Below are 19,667 nucleotides of genomic sequence, written 5' to 3'. Positions count from 1 at the left end.
TACTTGAAGAAATGCTTACTTGAATATTTAGGCTATCACTGGATACATTTAGACATCATTAAAATGGTTTACTAATATACTGATGCTGGTCAGCACAGAACTGAAACGTTGGACTGTATGTGTGAGTAACAGGCTAGGCTGCAATGAATCTCAAAGCATATAAGAGGAAGCAAAAAAGACTTATAAAAATAAAAGCATCATCTCCAAAACAGCACAACACCCTCTCAGCTTCTGCAGAGCTTTAGAAAACACTCTGGAACTGCTAACATTTGTACAGTTCTTAAGGTCAATGATGTTGACAGTATTAAGTGTCAGAAGCTTTACTATTACTGCCTCAAAGAAACTACAAATAAAATTCACCTGCTGGTTCACAAAGCATATAGAATCATAGCTAGAAAAAAAATCAACCAGGAAAGGAAAACACTTTTTTTCCACGAGTGATTTTATCTACAATCAGACATATTACAAGGCCAAAAGGCGGCTTTGTCCACTGATCCTTAATCATTTGTATTTTGACAATGAGAGCCAGAATCAGATCTACTTCTATGGAATCATTTGTAAGCATCATTTGTGTTACTATCATAGTCACAGCACTATTACTGGCAATTCTCTGGTATCACAGAATCAGAGAATTGCAGGGGTTGGAAGGGAACTCACAAGATCACTGAGTCCAACCCCCCTGCTAAAGCAGCTCCCTACAGCATGTTGCACTGGTCAGCATCCAGCTGGGTCTTGAATATCTCCACAGAAGGAGACTCCACCACCCACCACCTCTCTGGGCAGCCTGCTCCAGTGCTCTGTCATCCCTACCATAAAGAAGTTCTTTTGCATGTTTGCACAGAACTTCCTATGTTCAAGTTTTAGGCCATTGCTCCTTGTCCTATCACTACACACCATTAAGAAGAACTTAGCCTCATCCATTTGCCTCTCACCTCCCTTTAGGTATTTATTAACATTAAGCAGATCTGCCATTGTGCACCATTGATGACAACTCTCTGAGCTCTGACAGTCAGCCAGTTCTCAGTGCACCTCAACACTAACAGTTAATGGAACTGCAGTGCCAGTTTTGTTTTGTAGACTTAGCAATGCTGTAGCATGACCTGAGTTAATGAGGATAGAGCAGTACAACTTTTCTCCCCAAAATCAGCACTAGAATGGCTGAAGTACCATTTGGTGTAACCTTATCTCTAACAGAACTATATGTGTGCTAATAGGGAAAAAAATGTATTTTAAAAAGTGCAGAGTGTTTGTCCCAATACATCTGTTCTAGTGAACTCATTTAGAAAGCATTGATTGGAACACAGTAGATATTTACAGAACTTACTTGTAAGAAGTTCAGTTTTTCAGCTGATCAGAATGCCAAGTCTGCCTTGATGTTGATGAGATGAGCCAGGACCCAGACAGATATCACCAAAGTTCATTCAGATGAAAGATGGTAACAAAACAGAACTGGCCATTAGTTGACATCTTCTGCAGTAACTTTCAAGCAGAAAGGGACAGCTATTCTGCAAGCACAAATCTAAGTCAATCTTATGTGTTCTGCAATGCCAGTGTTTTACAAGATGATCTGAGGTCCCTTACTGATTCAGTTTGGACTTGAGTTAAGCCTTGAAAATCATTACATGTCATAACTGCTAGAAACAAACTGTGGCCTTCCACCTTGAAGTTTTTTGTGTTGTTGTTTCTTCCCAGTGATATCCCAATATCTATACCTGTCTGACTATGGTGAAAAACTGCAAACCATGCTGCTTTTGCTTTGGAAGCTCCACTATTTCCTCTCTGAAGGAATACATCCTAGTCAGTTTTGTTCTATCTTGAGCTGCTATTCAATTCTTAAGTATCAAGCAGTGTAGATGGTGCAAGCTCAATGGCTTCAGGGTCCATACATCTGTTACTTCTGTGGCTGCTGCTGAAGCACAGAGTCCAGGTTGGCAGATGGAAGATTTGCCTTTGAGGAGAAATAGGTCATATATCTGAAAGTAAAAATAGAGAAACAGATGCAGTCTTTCTACCCCAACAGACTGGTACCTTGCTCAACAATACCCTTAATAACTGAAGGAACAGCTCTTTGAGAGCAATTCTCCATACACTACGGAAGACAGCATTGCCTAGCAAGCACAAAATGTAAGAGGTCTGATGACACAGGTCAGAATTCTAACCCTACATGTAAATCACCTCCAGCTGACATAGAGTGAATGAGAGACAAAAGGCAGCGATAGAAGCACAAAAAAAAAGACCTGCAATAACATGCAGGAGCCAGCACAGGGAACCTCTGATACCAGGCTGAACCTAATCCTTTAGGTAAGCAACAATGGCACATTTAAGCTCATATAGTTAGTGAAGAGGCAACAGCAAGCTGAAGCTGGTAGTTAGAAGAAATCAAAGGCCTTTATTTTTTTAAATAATGGTTAAAATGACACTATAAAGTTTGGGAAGTTATAACTGAGGGTGCTGCACTGGGGACTACAGGCGAAGTCATGCATCTCGTGATAGAAGTTTGCAAGTTTTTTGAAGATTTACTGAGAAGCCTCAGTGGAGGTCGTGATATAGCTAATGTAACTTGAGTTTTCAGAGCAGGGGAAGGCAACGGTTCAAAATACTTCATCAAAACTGACTCAAACCAGCTTGTTTTGAAGAAGTAGAAATCCACGCAGTGAGTGCTTTTCTACTCTTTGCACTGAACTCACCCTCCTCACCTGCAGAAACGAGCACAAAACAACCGATAAACTGCTCAGGGATGAAACACAGTTGTAAATAGCACAATTACAACAGCAACAAAGAACTGAGTAAGGCTCATAGTAGCTCCTTTAAAGACAGCAAAAGAACACACTGGCCTATTTAGTGGAAAAAGGGTGGCTAAAGTGCTTAGGGGGAAGGTAAATAATGGCTCAAAACAACACGGAGAGTTTGCCTTAAAACAGCAGCAGCTGACCTTCTCCAAAAAGCTGCAGTCATGCAGCAACTGTGCTATATGCAGAAGTGAAGATTAAGTGCCTAGTACATACAAAGGTTATACTGGTAAATCAGGGATGTCTCCACTGGGAGTGCGACTGCTGGGAGGTGGGACGAGAGCAGAACTGCGTCCTGTGATCACCTTAAGCAGAGAGGAATCTCAGTATGGACATAAAAGAGTAAACAGAGGATTAACATCTATTTTCTATGAAGAAGCTTCAGCCTGTCCTACGGTGCTTGCAAAGGACAGGTAAGTTCTTTTTTCTCCTTCCTTCTACGTATATTTCCATGGCAAGTTCCAAAACACACAATACTGTATACTCTGCTGAACTCCTCAGCTGTAAATGACAACTTCCACAGAATTTCCCTATCATTCCTTTGGAGAATATTCATGGCTACAGCCATTTATCACCAGGCTGCATTCATTTTCTTATAAAATCCAGCCAAAATGCTGCGGACAACAAATTCCCCCTTTCTCTCCTGCTTTTGGAGTTCTGGTTCATCATGTTTGGGTCTTAGAGTGGGAGAGTGTTGTAATCAGGCAATCAGCTTTTTCTCTTGACGTAGAAGATGACCACTGCTAGGTCTATAATTTATTCACGTGACTTTTACTAACAGGTCCTACAGCACAAAGTTACATTCAGCTCTTCTCACGCTGCTATTCCCAACCCCTGCATTTATCAACCAGAAAGCCTTCTAAATGTTATCCAGTAGCACAAATTAAGCAGTTTTGTTCCGCGGATCATGTTCCTTAGCTTGCTCTTTCATTTCCTCTCATTCAACATTATCACATTATCTTCCCTCTTCTTATGTGCTTTTCCTCTACACAAAGCTCTTTAAACAGCTGCAAAGGGGGAGGGACCACAATGCTTATGAAAACTCCACTTTGCAGAATGCTTCTGCCAGGTCCTACTGTCTGTCTCTTTCCAGGGATTTAATACCTCCAAGATTCAGGATTGCTCTTACATCTCTTGCCTGTGCAACCCTGACAACAGAGCCTACTGCCAGCTCTTAATTGAAGCGCAGTAACCACCTCTTCCTGTTACTGCCATGAGGAATACGTACACTCTGTTTCTCTTCGTAGTGGGCTCCTTCTATTTCAAAGGTAAGTGATCTTTTCTTTCAGATACAGTTTGCAGAGCAGTGATAGCTCTCGTGGCTAAGGAGGTAGCACAGTGATATAAGCTCTCAAACCATTTCTACCACCTCAGTAGCTTGCAGACTTTAAGAAGATGCATGAAATGCATTGTAATAGTGTTGTTTCTGGCTCATTAGATAGCAGCAAATCCACTATTATGGATATGTACAGACAGTTAAGTTGGAGATAAAATGACAGTGCAGTAGGAGATTACAGTGATAATCATTAAAGAATGCTCCTTTCGATTCTTCCACCATCATCTGTGACAAGAAAAGCAGGTAGTGACAGTGAGCAAATAAAAATGGAACGAAGGCATAAACCATGAGACAGATCTTCTCTACAATTACTGACCCAAGTTCATATATTTTGCTAAGTTCTTGCTTCCTAATTGTTTGGTTTATACATAACTAGTGTTTAAATTAAGCTGTAATACATAAATACTTGTTTAAAAATGTAAACATCTACTAAGACCAGTTTTTTTAGCCCATCAGCATGTCTCGCATTCGTTTAAGCCAACACGCACAGCTCAACAGCAGCACAGAACATTTAGCATGGGAGCATCTTGCACAGGGCGACTCCACTGAAGTGTGTGGAGCGAAGCCGTCTGAAGCCAAATTAGGACAAAATCATATCTTTCTCATATTTACCGATTCAACCCGTGCTTTTCCTTCTTCAGCTACTGAAAGGCAACTTTTGAAAACTCCTGCTATGGAAGAAGAGTGAGGGCCTACCTTAGATTACATATTTTTAAACTCATTAGCATTTCCTTTTTATTCCCATTAACTGCAGTAGGAAAATTAAAACAGCCTTTACCGTAAAATAAATCCACTGCTACTTCCATTGGAACAACAAGCATTCCAAATGAGTGCACATTAATGTAAGACACTATATTAACCTTTTTACTTGAGTACACTGAGAAGCAACAACATCATTAAGTGATTTTGGAGAAGACAAATGCTATCTCAGTGCTGAATCCCGCTTGCTATTTCCTAATTACAGATGGGAATTTGGTTTGTCACCGCTGCTGACACAAATCATATGGGATAGAGGAAAGAACAAAAAAGACAGTATATTATTTCTAAGCAAATATTATTTCATCAGTTATTAAAACATCCGGTCTGGGATAGGGGGAAACATGCCTTGTGTGAAATGTTACCATTTAGACAGTGATAACTGTGCACACACCTGTCAGCATTACACCACATTCTGTTCTACTCACACCTCACATATCTGTAATTCCTCTCTGCAAACAGGCAACATAGTGCAGGCTGAAGAGATATTTTTTATATAAAAATTAGACCGTGTAAATGGGAAAAATTACACTGGGTAACGAATCAAATCTGGTTTTGTTTCTTCTACTGTGAAATTGGAAGCATCCTGGAGCAATTTTTTAATGGTCATAACTCCCACAGAGAATACAAACTTAGTGCACAGCCTGCACTGCAGGCTATGGCAACTGGCTCTCCTTGACATGGAACAGATGTGCAGCATGTTCAGCGAGGCTACAATTTCCTTTGCTCAGGATCCACTCCGGTACTTTTTCCCTATTACTGCTTCCAGTACATAAATACAGTGTACCCCCAAAGGAAGGCCGCTTCATCACTCTTGTTAAGATCATCTGTCCAAAAGCATCGCTTTACTCCCTGTAACATTCCTCTTAATGACTGTTTCTTTGGGGAAATAAAAGAATTAGGAAGCAGAAAAAAGTGCACTTGCATTTTTTCCCAGTTTGGAGGGGAAAAACGTTAAGTATTCAGATGTAGTCACTAACATCATGAAATGCACATAAGGACAAACTTGAATGACTGGTAATGTTTTCATTAGGTGACATCTGGTTACGATAATTTTGGTAATGGAAAATAGATGACAAAAATTATTCAAGAACCATTCATTTTGATACTTTATTTACAGGAGATTGGACCTAGTAACCTTTAAAGCAGTGCACTGCTGACATCTAGCGGTATTTGATATAAGCATCTAATTGACATATGAGAGTAGCCCTTGTGATATTTATTTTTGATGATTAAGTTATTGAAAGGCTGGGATGAGGTGGCAGTTTTGAACAGAATAATCCTTCGCTGTGGGAACAGAGAGGAGTATCTCAAAGGGATCCATTATTTAACAAACTATTTTTATAACATGGAGCTTAGCAAGGATCAGCATAGCTCTAGCTTGATAAGCCTTTGATTAGGGAGGCTTACACTGAGAATGAACATAATATTAAAACATTACACGGACTTTTATAATGACTTGGACAAAAGTGTGAAACAAGTGTGAATCAGAAAACAAACCAACACAAGACAGGTATTCTCCCAGATAGCTTGGGATGTAATTGAGAAGCCTGCTCTGGAGGACACTGTTATGGTTAAGCAAGTGTGACAAAACTTGTGCCACAGCACATACTGGTTTTAAAAGAATTAAAACGAGCCTGGTGATTATTGCTTCCTTTCCCCAGAGCTTGAGTGTAAAAGCTGCTCTTAGAAAGATCTGTTTGACAAAGCTCTCTGACACATCTCTCTGCTTGCTCACTGGATCATAAACAAGCAGGGTTTATAGTATTTATTAATCTGAGTGTAATTCAAAAGTACCAAATTTCAAGAGAGATTTGTCTCCCTTTAGTAGCCTGGAGCCCAGCTCACATAGAAACTAGACACTAGGATGCACACAGATCTTGGCTGCTTACATACGTCATTCTGGCCTTCTGCCTTTCTCTGAACCTCGTGGTTATGCTACAGCATAGCAACCACAATAAATCAATGTACCTCAAATTTAAAACACTTGTGTGCAGTGTTTCACCATGTGGAACCACTCTGGGGAACAATTAAGCAAATATGCTGCAGAGACACTATTCTCATCTCTGCAATCTCTGTAGTCAGGTACCCTTTCCTACTGAAGAATCAATCCGTTCACTGGACTAGAATCTGCTTTCAAAGACACCTCCATCCACCCTGGTCAGCAGGATGTCACCAGGACCTTAGGCATCACTATTATTATGTGGCCAACAGTGGTTTGAAAAGCCCACTACAATGTCATCAAAAAGCACGAGAACATGGAACAGATGCATTTACCTCTGGAGCTGTGCCATTAGTCATTCTGTTCCATGCAGAAGGTTCAGGGCTCTTGATAGCAGCTTGCTGATCTTGTATTTTGCAGTTACCAAAATCCAGCCTTGGCCATCTAAGATTGAAATATCTGTGCTAGTCCAAATCAAATCAGGTTTCTTTCTCCACATGAAGTAAGGCTTAGATTAGCACTTCTAATTTCCATAGAAAATCATTCTGAAACAGAAGCATTGCAGGCTACCAAAGAGCTCACTATCACTATGACTTCTGCAGCTCACCCTCGCTGACCGCTCTTTCAGTTTCTAAGTGTGACTACAATCATTTTTCTGCCTCCTGTGACAATGAAGACAGAAGTCACACCCAGCCAGGCTCCCTTCAATGGCATCTTTGAAACATTCTTTCTCTGTTGATAAGAGCGTGGGTTTGCTTCCACTTTGCAAATGAGCTCCCAGAAGTACTCGTCAATCTGAGCCTTACCTGTGGAAAGAAACCCACAGCACCCTGATTAACCTGCTTTAATCTGTGCTCTATGACAGCCCACTTCAGCAGGATGCTGGTGCAAGCACCATTCCTTCTGTTCATACAAACCTACAACAGTCTTTAGAAAACCAAAAGCCCTCATTACTTCATGAAAACGATCCGATGCACAGGAATTCTGTGATCTCCACAGCTTGGCCCTTAGTGTCCCTTCTATAACCCCATACTGATGTCTTACAGGAAGCACTGCAGCAGACGCCGAGGAAAAGCTAATGAACCACCTACTGAGTCCTGACAGGTACAACAAGTTAATTCGTCCAGCTGTCAACTCATCCCAGTTGGTATCTATAGAACTGCAGGTTTCGCTTGCACAGCTCATCAGTGTGGTAAGCTCAAATTAAGCTGTTCCTTTTTAATTCATTACTATCTACACAGCATACTAAGTACAAGTCATACTTTTGTTACCTGTCCCTATAACTTTATAATTTACATAATATTTAGTAGGCAGGGCCCATACATGCAATCTACTGGTTTTACTTCAGAATGCACCTACAACAGGAAGATCAGGCTGTGCCTAAGCAGTAAGGACAGGAGCCAGATCTTCATCCAATAAAATCCCACTGATCAAAAATCAAAATCATTCTATTGATTTCAGTGCAGCTGATAAAAGTCATAGTAGGTCAGGATCAATTCTGTACTGTGCATGTAATTCTAAGCCATCTTTTGCATTGTGAAATGCAAAATGTGGTTTACAGGTATGAAAACAAGCCAGGAAGGCAGCTCAAAATCCCACAGTATATCAGCAAAGTGCAGTGAAATGCTACCAAGAGAAAGACGTGCTAGTTCTGTCTGGAATAGCTTAACATCATTGAATCAATCCTCATGTAAGCAACCTCCCATCTTCAATAAAATTGACTTCAAAGGGTCTAAAAGACGTTTTTACTCCAAGTTAATGTGTGTTTAATAATCCTTCCAAGCCACAAATATACCTTGATGCCAAGACAGGTTTGGCATTAGCAGCAGTGTGAACAAAATCTAGCACGTAAGTGGGAATGATCTCCTGAACTGGGGCCTTCAGCTCTGCTGCTCTTTCCCTGGGTGAAAAAGGACGCAGACAGTTGGATCTCTGCATGGGCAAGGATCAAGAATGATGCAGGTCAGTCCCTGTCTCTCTGTGCCTTCACCCCTCAGGCAGAAGGCAAAATAAATGATCTTATGGACTCTAAGAATATCAAGCATCTTCAGCAGCAAAGACGTATTTTCTTTTTAAGTAGAAATCTTCCCAATTCTTTGACCTCCTATCTTGTTCCTTCAGTAGAACCCCAGATGCGCAGTTCTGCTGCAAAGAAACTTCTACCAGTTCCATGAAGCAGAGCCTGCCAGCTGAGAGCTTTTGTGACCAACCTTACATAAACTTTACACAAATTACTGGGCTTCTGAGTGGCCAAAATGTCCCTTCTGTTTCAAATCAAATCCTCAGGGGGAAAAAATATCAGCTTGTGGGGAGAAATTGTTCCCAAGTAGCAAAATTCACACCAGCCACAACCGTTCTTGTTAAAAGCCACTTGGAGTTACATGCATGGAGAGTTACTATATATTAACAGTATATTGCTGCAATAACACTGAACAACTTTTCTCTATATCTTCCCCTGCAGAATGAACGAGAGCAGATCATGACTACAAATGTCTGGCTAAACCAGGTAATAAAACCCACAGACGCATGCTCTTGCAATCCACAAAGACCACTGCTCTCACTCCATCATAGTGATCGTTTTGTTTGTCTGGTCTGGATACTCCCATCACAACTGTACAATTCCTCTCTTAGGAGTGGATTGATTATCGTTTGGCTTGGAAGCCTTCTGACTACGAAGGAATAAACATGCTGAGAATACCTGCAAAACATATCTGGCTGCCAGACATTGTGCTTTACAATAAGTAAGTAAAACATCCATCGTTTATGCAGACAGCAAACAAAATCATTATCATGTATCAAGAAAAAAAAGCATCAGAACCAATGAAGTAGGTCTTATGAAATTCTGAAGCTAAATTTTGTAACTTTTAGCCGGTATCACGTATACCAGACTGAGGTATTGGCCTTAAAGGATTCAGCAAAACAAAGTCTATCTGATACCTTAGATGCTCAGACACATTTTTGCCTCCTACTTCTTCTGTCCTTTCAACACAGACTCCAGGACATGTTATAAAGTCACAGGCATCAGAACTCCATCAGTTAATATCCATTTTCAAAACCAGATTATGTTCTATTTTCCTAAAGCATTCAAAAATCAATTATAAGAGCATGTCATTAATCTGACAACATTTGACCCTTTTGCTTCACAGAACTAAAAAGAAGAAAAGCCTGGTGGTAGAATAGTACAATACTGCTTTCCTACATACAAATAACTGCCAAATCTTATGTTTGTTTAAGTCCTTCAGCAGATCCCTGAAGTAAATAATATCAGGTCTTTGGGAAAAACAAACAACAAGCAGAAACACTCAATAACTGAAATGTATAATACAATTTCATGATACTTTGAAAACCAATGAATTTGAGAATACATAATGATTTACTAACATGTACAGATGGGAAACTTAGGAAGTTTATATATATCTGAATTAAGCCCCTGGAGATCAGATTTGAGAAATATTTAAATACTAAAAACTATTGCATTAGTCACAGAATAATTCAGCTGGTGGATTAGGATGTATTCTGCCTGGTCAAATCCTGTTCTGCTCAATGATGACGCTGCCCTTTGGCTTCTTTCTTCCCAGTTCCCCAAATGGTAACGCTTAATGGATTGTAAGGGCAAGGAACGCTTTGATAAAGCTTCCTAAATGTGCAGAAACAAGCTAAAGCCTCCCCGTATCAAAACTTGTACAGCAGTGCAAAGTCTCAAATTAAACCCTTAGATAAAGGATGATCTCCTTCCTACAACTTTCTCCTGCAAAAGCGTTTCTCAGGCATCAGAGTCAGAGTTGGGGCAACCAGCAAAAGCTCATGCATACTGTCAGCCCAGAAGTCTACCCACTGTGTCATATGGCTTAACTATAAGTCTAACTCAGGAACACAGAGAATATGATATATCATTTATTTGCTAAAAAACAACACCAAACCAACCAACCAACAACCCATTAAATGGCAGAAAACAAAAGACTCCCTAGCACTGTTGCCACTTGGTTCTGCATCTGGTTGTTCCACTGCCCAGTGAACCAGCAACAAGGGTCTCACCAGCAGCAGGAAGCCTTTGCACAGCCAAATGTAACTGATCTGGAGAGAAGCAACACAGGTGCCAAGCCCTGGATGCTTGTAGTAATTCCTTGCTTAGAAAAATCAGCCTTAGCACCAAAACAGCACTATTTTAATGACATTTTTTATTAACTTCTTAGGAGCAAATGTCCCACTGGAGTAAAAGGGTATTTGTTAATTACAGTCAGTTGATATTCACTGGTTTATGCTTTGTTTTTTTCTCTTTTTTTTACAGTCAACATGTCGTCTCTACACTACATACATTTATTTACACATAATCTCTAGGTTATATGCATTTCTTTGCAATTATATCTGTTTATCAAACAGAGATGGGATGTACCTAATCTAGACTCACTTAGGCAGTCTAACAGTGCCTAACCCAGTTTTAATAAAAGCAGTTGCATTTCCTCAGTTGTCAAGAAAGAAAGACACTAACAACCACTCCTCAATGCTGTAATAGTTTCCTTTGGTAGTAAGACCAGCCGAGTTTGAAAGGCATTGCATAGCACACCTGGAAAAATGCACTGAACATGTTAAGGAACATGAGATTCCAATAATATTTCTCAGCAAATGACCACTTTGAATTCCTGCCTCAGGATACTTCACAGGTTAAAAAACCCCACGGTGTTTGCCCAGAAATACAGGACAGGAAACCACACTGAATGCTGACTGACAATAATCTTCTCCCTGAACTAAAAGACCCACCATAACACAGGAGAGTCCCCTGGGGAAGTTCAGCATTTGGAGGAGATCCAAAGCCAAGATCATTTGTGGGCATTAAGAACTCCGTGGCTTGTCTGTCCTGGCTTTGTAACACACAAACATTAACTGGAATGATGTGATGAATTATAAACCACATAATTACATCTTCTGTGCCTGCACTCTCCCTGCATTTCCAGCTAACACTGCTCATCCCCATTTCTTTGTCTAAGTCATCTGGGAGCGTTGCTGCGTGCTCCTGGCAGTCAGTGGCTGTGTTCCTAATCAAAGGTACCTCCATTTTCATGCTGAATGACCCATTTTTACCCAGATTTCAAAGCTGTCACGAACCTTAATTATTTTAAGAAATATTTAAACATACTTTAAGTTCTTTGGACAAAAAGTGCACTTTTTTTATTATTTAGCAGTCATTTTATAAAAATAGTTTACTGTAACTACTGGACAAAACATCAGTTCTCTGCCTGGGAGACATGCATACAGTATGCCCTGTCAAACTATATAGCTACCTACAAGGTAGAATTCAATACTGAAGTCTTACCAAGCTTTAACTCTAGCAGCTGAGGCCCACAAAACAAAGAATGCTGAAGTTTTCCTGCCTTGGACTTTTCCTCTTAATGTTTGCTGGTCTTCTCTCCTGTCTCTGTCCTGTTTCTTTCATTAGTGCGGATGGTACGTATGAAGTTTCACTATACACAAATGCAATTGTACAGAATAATGGAAGCATTCGCTGGCTGCCTCCAGCAATTTACAAGAGTGCCTGCAAGATTGAGGTTAAGCATTTCCCATTTGATCAACAAAACTGTACCTTAAAGTTCCGGTCTTGGACATACGACCATACAGAAATTGATATGGTACTTAAAACTTCCATGGCAAGCATGGACGACTTTACACCAAGTGGAGAATGGGACATTATAGCACTCCCAGGAAGAAGAACTGTAAATCCTTTGGATCCCAATTACGTTGATGTGACATATGACTTCATTATTAAAAGGAAACCTCTTTTTTATACTATCAATCTTATAATTCCTTGTGTGCTAATTACATCCTTAGCCATCCTGGTGTTCTACTTGCCTTCAGACTGTGGTGAAAAAATGACCCTATGTATATCTGTGCTGCTCGCTTTGACTGTGTTCTTACTGCTCATCTCCAAAATTGTTCCTCCAACATCTCTAGATGTTCCACTGATTGGGAAGTATCTCATGTTTACAATGGTACTGGTGACCTTCTCAATAGTTACTAGTGTCTGCGTTCTCAATGTCCACCATAGATCTCCAAGTACTCACACCATGCCTCCATGGGTAAAGCTTGTTTTCCTTGAAAGACTCCCAGCCTACCTGTTCATGAAGCGGCCAGAAAATAATTCTCCACGGCAAAAGCCGTGCAACTGCAAAAAGACAAGAGCAGAGAACCTTTGCGTGGACCCAGCTGACTTCTACAAGAACTCTACTTACTTTGTGAACACGGCCTCTGCCAAAAAATATGACATGAAAATCACTGACACTCTCGACAATGTCAGCAGCCATAGAGATTTTAGGTTAAGAACAGGCACAAAATTTTCTCCTGAAGTCCAAGAAGCAATTGATGGAGTCAGTTTTATAGCAGAGCACATGAAAAGTGACGACAATGACCAGAGCGTAAGTAAATCTCCAAACTTCTTCCCTTGTCCTGCTCTGTAGCATGCTTCCCTTCAGGAAGGACATTTGTACTCTCTAGTTACCTTGAAGCTTTTAGAGTTATTCTAGCTAAAGGTTAAAAAGAAAACCTTAATGAATAGTGATTTGGTAAAGCTGTGACCACACAAAAAGAGAACACTGCTCAGTAAGTCATAAAATAGCCTTGAAAACGCTGTGCTGTCACCTTCAGGTAGTGTTTAGCAGGGAAAACAGTAACACTGACTGCCAGGTCAGACAGACTGTAACACATCAGCTCATGTTAACCAGTGTAGCTGCAGCTCAACCTCTGCAAACACCCTAAGATCCCTGTCCCTCATTGAGCAAGATGAGCTGCTACTGAAGTTGCTCTGTTACAGCAAACGCAATGGGTAGAATAAAAATCCTAATGCCAGCAGAACTGATACTTCTTCCATTTGAGTTAAATCACAATTGTTGCTGGCTATGAGAAGCACAGGATTCAGGGCACACGTAAGCAGTGCTGCTGCTGTCCTGTTCACATGCCCTACCTGTGCTACCACACATTAGCACATTACAGCTGGTACAAACACACCACAGATAATGCACAGAAATACTCAGATGGTTCAGAGTTTTGTTTAGACCACAGTTAAGGACAATTGCCAAGCACCTCCTCTGTCATCCTGCTCATTCCCAGATCCCAGTAGGACTATAGGTTCTTTATTCCTGCCCCCTCCTTCCGCCAAGCAGACTAAATGAAGCCTGGCTTCTGATACTGCAGAAGTCCCTTGAGGAACATGCTGCTGAGCAGTTCATGTTTTCTATTAACTGAAATTAGTGTCAATATAAGTAAAGACCAGATGCTAACATTTGACATGACCCTACACGCACTGAGACTGACTGAACAGATGCACACTTCACAGAGCAGGCAAGTTTTCCAATAGCTCAGAAATCCTTGCAAGAATACGTTGCATTTTCAAAGATGAACTTGAGACTAAGAGCAACTTTCAAGGTTATTTCATACATTAAAAATGAACAGAATGCTTTTCACACTGGGTCCTCTGCTACCACACGTTAGTGTTTTATGGGTTCATAACCTTAATTTCTGCTCTCTTCCTTCATGATCACGGTCTGATAGCAACTGTTGGTGTGCATTTACTACAGCCTCATTTCAGAAGTGCAATATTTCCATTAGCAGCAGTGGGAATTAGAAGTGTGTGCTGAAGGAAAAATCTGAATGTTCAGTCCTAAGACACGAGATAAATGACAAGCACGGTGAAGTCACTGAGGTGACAATGTCCCACATTTAATGAGAATCGATGACAGAGGAAAAAAAATCATTCTTGAGATGCAAATGAAGATTGATACATTCATCCTTTACCATGAAAGCCAGAAAGTCACTTCAGTTTGAGAACAGAATCCAAGACTAGTCTTATGCTGGCAGTTTCACACACAACACACGTAAGGTTGAGGAGATTTTAATAAAAGCAACAGTATTAATATGCATTAAACCCCGTGATTAAGAAGACTGCCGATAAAAAAAAAGTCAGAGGCTAACCTTGTTTAACGGCAATAAATACTCTCTCTCTTTGTCCACAGAGATTAATAGCACCTGTAAATTAAAATTAAAGAAAAAAAATATAAATCCTTAATTGGATTACAGCGTAGGTCCTTCCGGAACAGCAGCAGGCAGCCATGCCCTGTAACCTCACACATCAAAGACAGCTAAGAAATATTGACAGGATTTTTCTCCACTGCTCGGAATGGCTGCAGGAGAACAATTCCTCCCCAAGTCAATTTGTTCCCTGGACCTTGAGGTTTATTTCCTTTTATTTTCATAAACAATGATTGCATCAGCAAGAGGAAGAGCAAAATAACATGACAAATTGCTAATATCTTTAATTGGCTTTTTTTTTTTTTCCTCTCCAGGTCATTGAAGACTGGAAATATGTTGCCATGGTAGTGGACAGGCTGTTTCTCTGGATATTTGTCCTCGTTTGTGTTCTGGGGACTGTTGGACTATTTCTGCAGCCGCTCTTTCAAAACCACATTGCTGCCACGAACCCTTAGCTCTTACCTAAAATTGCCAATGCCTACATAGATGCTGGGTCTCGTCCTGCTCTCAGTTTCCCTCTGCTAAAACCAGAGAGATGTCAGACGAGTTGCTCTCACATAGGATTTACGGTAGGGATGTGGAAAGCAGCAACATTATTTTGATAGGAAAAAATGTTTAAAAAAAGAAAGAAAAGATTCATTTTTCTCAATGAGTTCAGTACTTCTGCACCAGAAGTACTCATGGCTCTTTTTTCAATTATTTGAAGCCTGAATATTAGAGAAAGACATTTCCTGTTTAATATGCCAGCTTGGCTCGCAAGGGTTATCTATTAAAAGGGTATTTTATATACATTGCCTCAGGAAAGCCCTTTTCTTTCCTTAGAATACCGCAGTTTCCATGCTACAAAGAAGGCATTTATCTCCTCAAATGCATCAAAATGATTTGTGTCTGATTTATACAGAGTTTGATGGGTGGAATCATTGTTTAGCTGTGTTGACTGTGATATTTAAGACTGAACTGAGAAACAGAGCCATACTTCTGGTTTCTCCTCGTGTTGTCCCTGCTAGTAGGCTAATCAACAGAGGCCAAATTAATGTGTAATATTAACATTTACATGCTCTGTTCAGTGACAAAATGTAAATAAAATGTAAAAATTCTCCTTTATATATATAGTTCTGAAATGTTCCTACTACTTTTAACAGCTCATATAAGAGGCATTCACATACACTTTCACAAGTAAAAGTGAGTAAGGCTATGTGAGCAGCAGTAGCATCTCCCCTAGGCTGTATGCTAGAAGGAGGAACGGTTGTAACACTGTCATCCTCCCTTCCAGTCCACTGCTGTTCTGCACTCAAGCTGTGTCAATTGCTGAGCAGCAGAGCAGGAGGACAAGGGAGGCCTGTTGGGCAGCCATAGTAATCCAGGATCACCGTGTGACCACAGGAGCTACTGTATCCTCCTCTTCCAAGGGGTGGCAAAGCTCTTGTCCTTTCCCAAACAATTAACTTCTCTGGACATATCCCATGGGGCCTGGATGAAGGTGTGGAGTTCAAAGAGGTTAAATCTGCTTCTCTCACCTCAAATATCTAATCTTAAACCTAAGTAGCACAGCTATTTTGCTGCAGCAACAGAAACAGTGTCTGTGAGATGAGAGCCAGCCCAAGGGAATGGAGGAGGACTTCACCTGTCCCAGGAGACTCCTCTGTGTTAGGTTATCCGCCAGCAGCTGCCATGGCACAGAATATCATAAGCACATGTGCACACAATGCCCCAGCTGCTATGTAGCTCTTTCTGCTTACAGAGAAGCCAGAGGGAAGCTAGAGCAGCTGCCGGTGCTGTGCAGACAGTGTAAAGGTGGAGCTCCTTTAAATCCCACAACAACCCTGAACAGCAAATCTGAGCAAGGCAGCGCAGACCTCAGTGCTGTCACAAACCACTGCATGTTTCTGCAGGGCAGAGGGGAGATGGGAGTCACCCAGTCAAGCAACCAGAGACACAGTGACTTGGCCTCAAACCCCGCTGGACCTGTGTGGAGCAGAACCCCTTTTCTGTGCTCCACCCCCCCACCAACAGCACTTTTGTCTGTCGTACCCTCAGCCATCAGTCTCCTTCCAATCATTACTCCTCTCCCCAGTTACCCATCTTCTGCCTGAATGGAACTGAATTGAGACCCCCAGTACTTCTGCCTCACAGTCACTCTCACTCTTCACAGGCAGCCACAACTGCCAACATCTGGCTCCATAACTGCTCCTTCAGACAAATTCTCTCTTGCAAAGACAAAAGTTTCAGACACAATTTGGCACCTCAGCAGGCAGCCACCACAGAGCTCAGGCCAATGGAGGCCTCTGAGCTGACAAACACAGAAAGGGCTCTCAAAAGGTGCAGCCCTGGCCCCAGGAGCATCCCTTAGGAGCTAGAGCTCCTCATTCAGGATTTGCTGAGCTCTGGAGCTTTCCATATACCAGAGCCACCTGACGCCTTTCGAATTACAAACAAGGCAATATACTTTTCCCTAGTTATGTTCTAGAAAAACACAATTGTATTTTTATATATTTTTCAGAAGTAGTTTGATCCACAGCACTGCCAGCACCACCACAACATGTGCCATCTGCCTCCAGGTGAGTGTACCTGGGATTGTCTCTGCACTCCTGCAGTGGAAGCAAAGGAAGACCAGCACAGACAGCTTTTAACAGCAGAAGCACCAATACTGCATTAGAGTGGGAGAATAATCTTTTCCTCATCACATGAGTTCTTTATGATTTGATCTTAACAAATCTTAACAGAGAAACACACAAAGTAGGAACATGATGTGACACGTGGGTTTTAAAAAGCAAAGGCAATGCATTTTGCTGTTGCAGATATTCTTAGGTGGACGAGCTTTCCCTTGCCTATATAAATCCTTCTTCTATGTGGTTCTGCAGTGCAGGCATGGTGACGTGTTCTTATCATAGCACTCTTCCTTGACATAGAAAATAATCCTACTACAAACCTGAGCTGATTTCACCATCATGTGATGTTAGAGACGAAATATCTGTGTGTTCAGACACAGCTGGAAGTTTCAGCAGTTTTGTAAATAAACAGAATACCTGTATTTCTGGATACAGTGGCTCTTCGCTGCCTCCGCTGATCAGCCATTTCCAAACTCTTCAGTTATACCCTGAATTTTGGGGAACACAGGCTGTGATCTGGCCTTTGAAGCTTTAGCTCAGTTCTTGTTGGGACTAGAAAGAAACAAACAGAAATCCTAGTTATAATTGCTGCTTATGCATGGTAAGCACAAAGGCAAAACAAGATGGAAGGACAAGGAAACATATCCATAAAGGGTTAAGTTGCAATACCAAACGTCTGTGTTCACTGGGAAAAAAAAGAAGAAATAAAATCAAATGGACAGTAAAGCCTATTTCCTCAAAGCTAATAGAATTACAGAAATTATCCTAAGAGCATGTGTCTGGGGACGCAGTGAATGATGCTCTGAGAGATAGAGCAAACAGGATAAACAAGCTCTGTGCCAACAGCAGCTGAATCCAGCCTGATGCTCATTCTCCCAGCGCTACCTCCTAACATAGCACCAAGTGGGGTTGTCATTTATCCTTCCCTAACAGCAGGCAGAGAAGCACCTGGTGGGTACAGCCCCACATCCCTCACAGCTTCCCTCACCACTACCCAAAAGAAGGGTGCAGTCCCACTGCGCTCTCTCTCCTCCTCCTCCCTCCGCACCAGCCGCTGGATGTGTGCAGCAGAGCCCTGAGCCACCTGACTGTTCTGGGGGAGGCAAAAAGCAATACATAATTTAACATAGAAGCTGATGGGCACCTTGGGGAATGAACCACACTGCAAACCTCAGTTTGGACTGAAAGGGAAACAAACCAAACACTGGGGCTCTGAAATCATCGAAGAGGATGAATCTTATCTTAAGGGATTTGTCTGGATTTTTGTTGGTTTGGGGAAATATTTTATGTTTTAACTTGGGAGTTCTGAGAGTTTCACAGTATTTTATGAGAGTAAGAAAAGATTAAAGCTATTATTTCTGCAGTGAGAACCTACAAGTCTTAAGCAGCTCTTCAAGGACAACACTTTGAGAGTGACCTTTACCAGAACTTCAAACAGAACGTTCCCTTGTCCCTCATCTCCTCTTCCCAAAAGGTTCCAACAAAAGGTACTTTTGGGATCAGGTGGGATCCCACATCTTTCCTAAATTCCACCTTCCCAACTCATGAAAAAAGGAACTGCCCAAAGTTGGTTACTCTGAAACACTTTGGCCATGCTTGGTCTCCAGCCCAAACCTCTGCTCTTACCTGATCCCATCGCTCTGCACTTAGATCCTGGCAAGTTTGGTATGTCAAACTGAACCACAGAGTCATAGAATGGCCTGGGTTGAAAAGGACCACAATGACCATCCAGTTCCAACCCCCTGCTGTGTGCAGGGTCACCAACCAGCAGCCCAGGCTGCCCAGAGCCACATCCAGCCTGGCCTTGAATGCCTGCAGGGATGGGGCATCCACAGCCTCCTTGGGCAACCTGTTCCAGTGCATCACCACCCTCTGGGTGAAAAACTTCCTCCTAAGATCCAGCCTAAATCTCCCCTGTCTCAGTTAAAACCATTCCCCCTTGTCCTACCACCATCTACCCTCACAAACAGCCGTTCCCCCTCCTGTTTATATGCTCCCTTCAAGTACTGGAAGGCCACAACAAGGTCTCCCCAGAGCCTTCTCCAAGCTAAACAAGCCCAGTTCCCTCAACCTTTCCTCATAGAAGAGGTGCTCCAGCCCAGTATGTGCTGAATTACTCCTCAGAACAGCAACATCCTTCTCTCACAGTGAAGAAGCAGGGTACAGTCAGGCACCCAGCACTTGTGTTTACCTGTAATCAATTCTGGTTTCCCTGCTCT

General features: G+C 41.6%; 1 protein-coding gene across 2 annotated transcripts; it reads left to right on the top strand.

The window, feature by feature from the left end:
- The first annotated feature begins 2,113 nt into the window (after positions 1-2,113).
- On the top strand, positions 2,114-15,943 carry CHRNB4 (cholinergic receptor nicotinic beta 4 subunit). 2 transcript variants are annotated; one of them, XM_015872259.3, is made up of 7 exons: positions 2,114-3,202; positions 3,883-4,057; positions 7,870-8,015; positions 9,285-9,329; positions 9,455-9,564; positions 12,258-13,230; positions 15,154-15,943. In XM_015872259.3, the coding sequence occupies exons 2-7, from the start codon at positions 4,003-4,005 to the stop codon at positions 15,292-15,294; spliced, it is 1,470 nt and encodes a 489-aa protein (XP_015727745.2). In that variant the 5' UTR covers positions 2,114-3,202; positions 3,883-4,002; the 3' UTR covers positions 15,295-15,943. The 2 variants fall into 2 exon arrangements, with proteins under 2 accessions (XP_015727745.2, XP_085371989.1); XM_085515863.1 differs by lacking the exon at positions 2,114-3,202 and having other exon boundaries at positions 3,530-4,057.
- Positions 15,944-19,667: the final 3,724 nt, after the last annotated feature.

Source organism: Coturnix japonica, chromosome 14 (assembly GCF_054131305.1).
Source record: "Coturnix japonica strain WE chromosome 14, WE-NBRP24, whole genome shotgun sequence".
In the NCBI taxonomy this organism is placed as follows: domain Eukaryota; kingdom Metazoa; phylum Chordata; class Aves; order Galliformes; family Phasianidae; genus Coturnix; species Coturnix japonica.
Note: the sequence above shows the minus strand (reverse complement) of the source record. Positions and strands in the feature narration are given on the sequence as shown.

Coding starts and splice junctions, on each gene's coding strand:
- CHRNB4 (XM_015872259.3), top strand. CDS start 4,003: ATGAGGAATACGTACACTCTGTTTCTCTTCGTAGTGGGCTCCTTCTAT. Junction 9,330..9,454: donor CAAATGTCTGGCTAAACCAG/GTAATAAAACCC, acceptor TTCCTCTCTTAG/GAGTGGATTGATTATCGTTT. Junction 9,565..12,257: donor GACATTGTGCTTTACAATAA/GTAAGTAAAACA, acceptor TTCTTTCATTAG/TGCGGATGGTACGTATGAAG.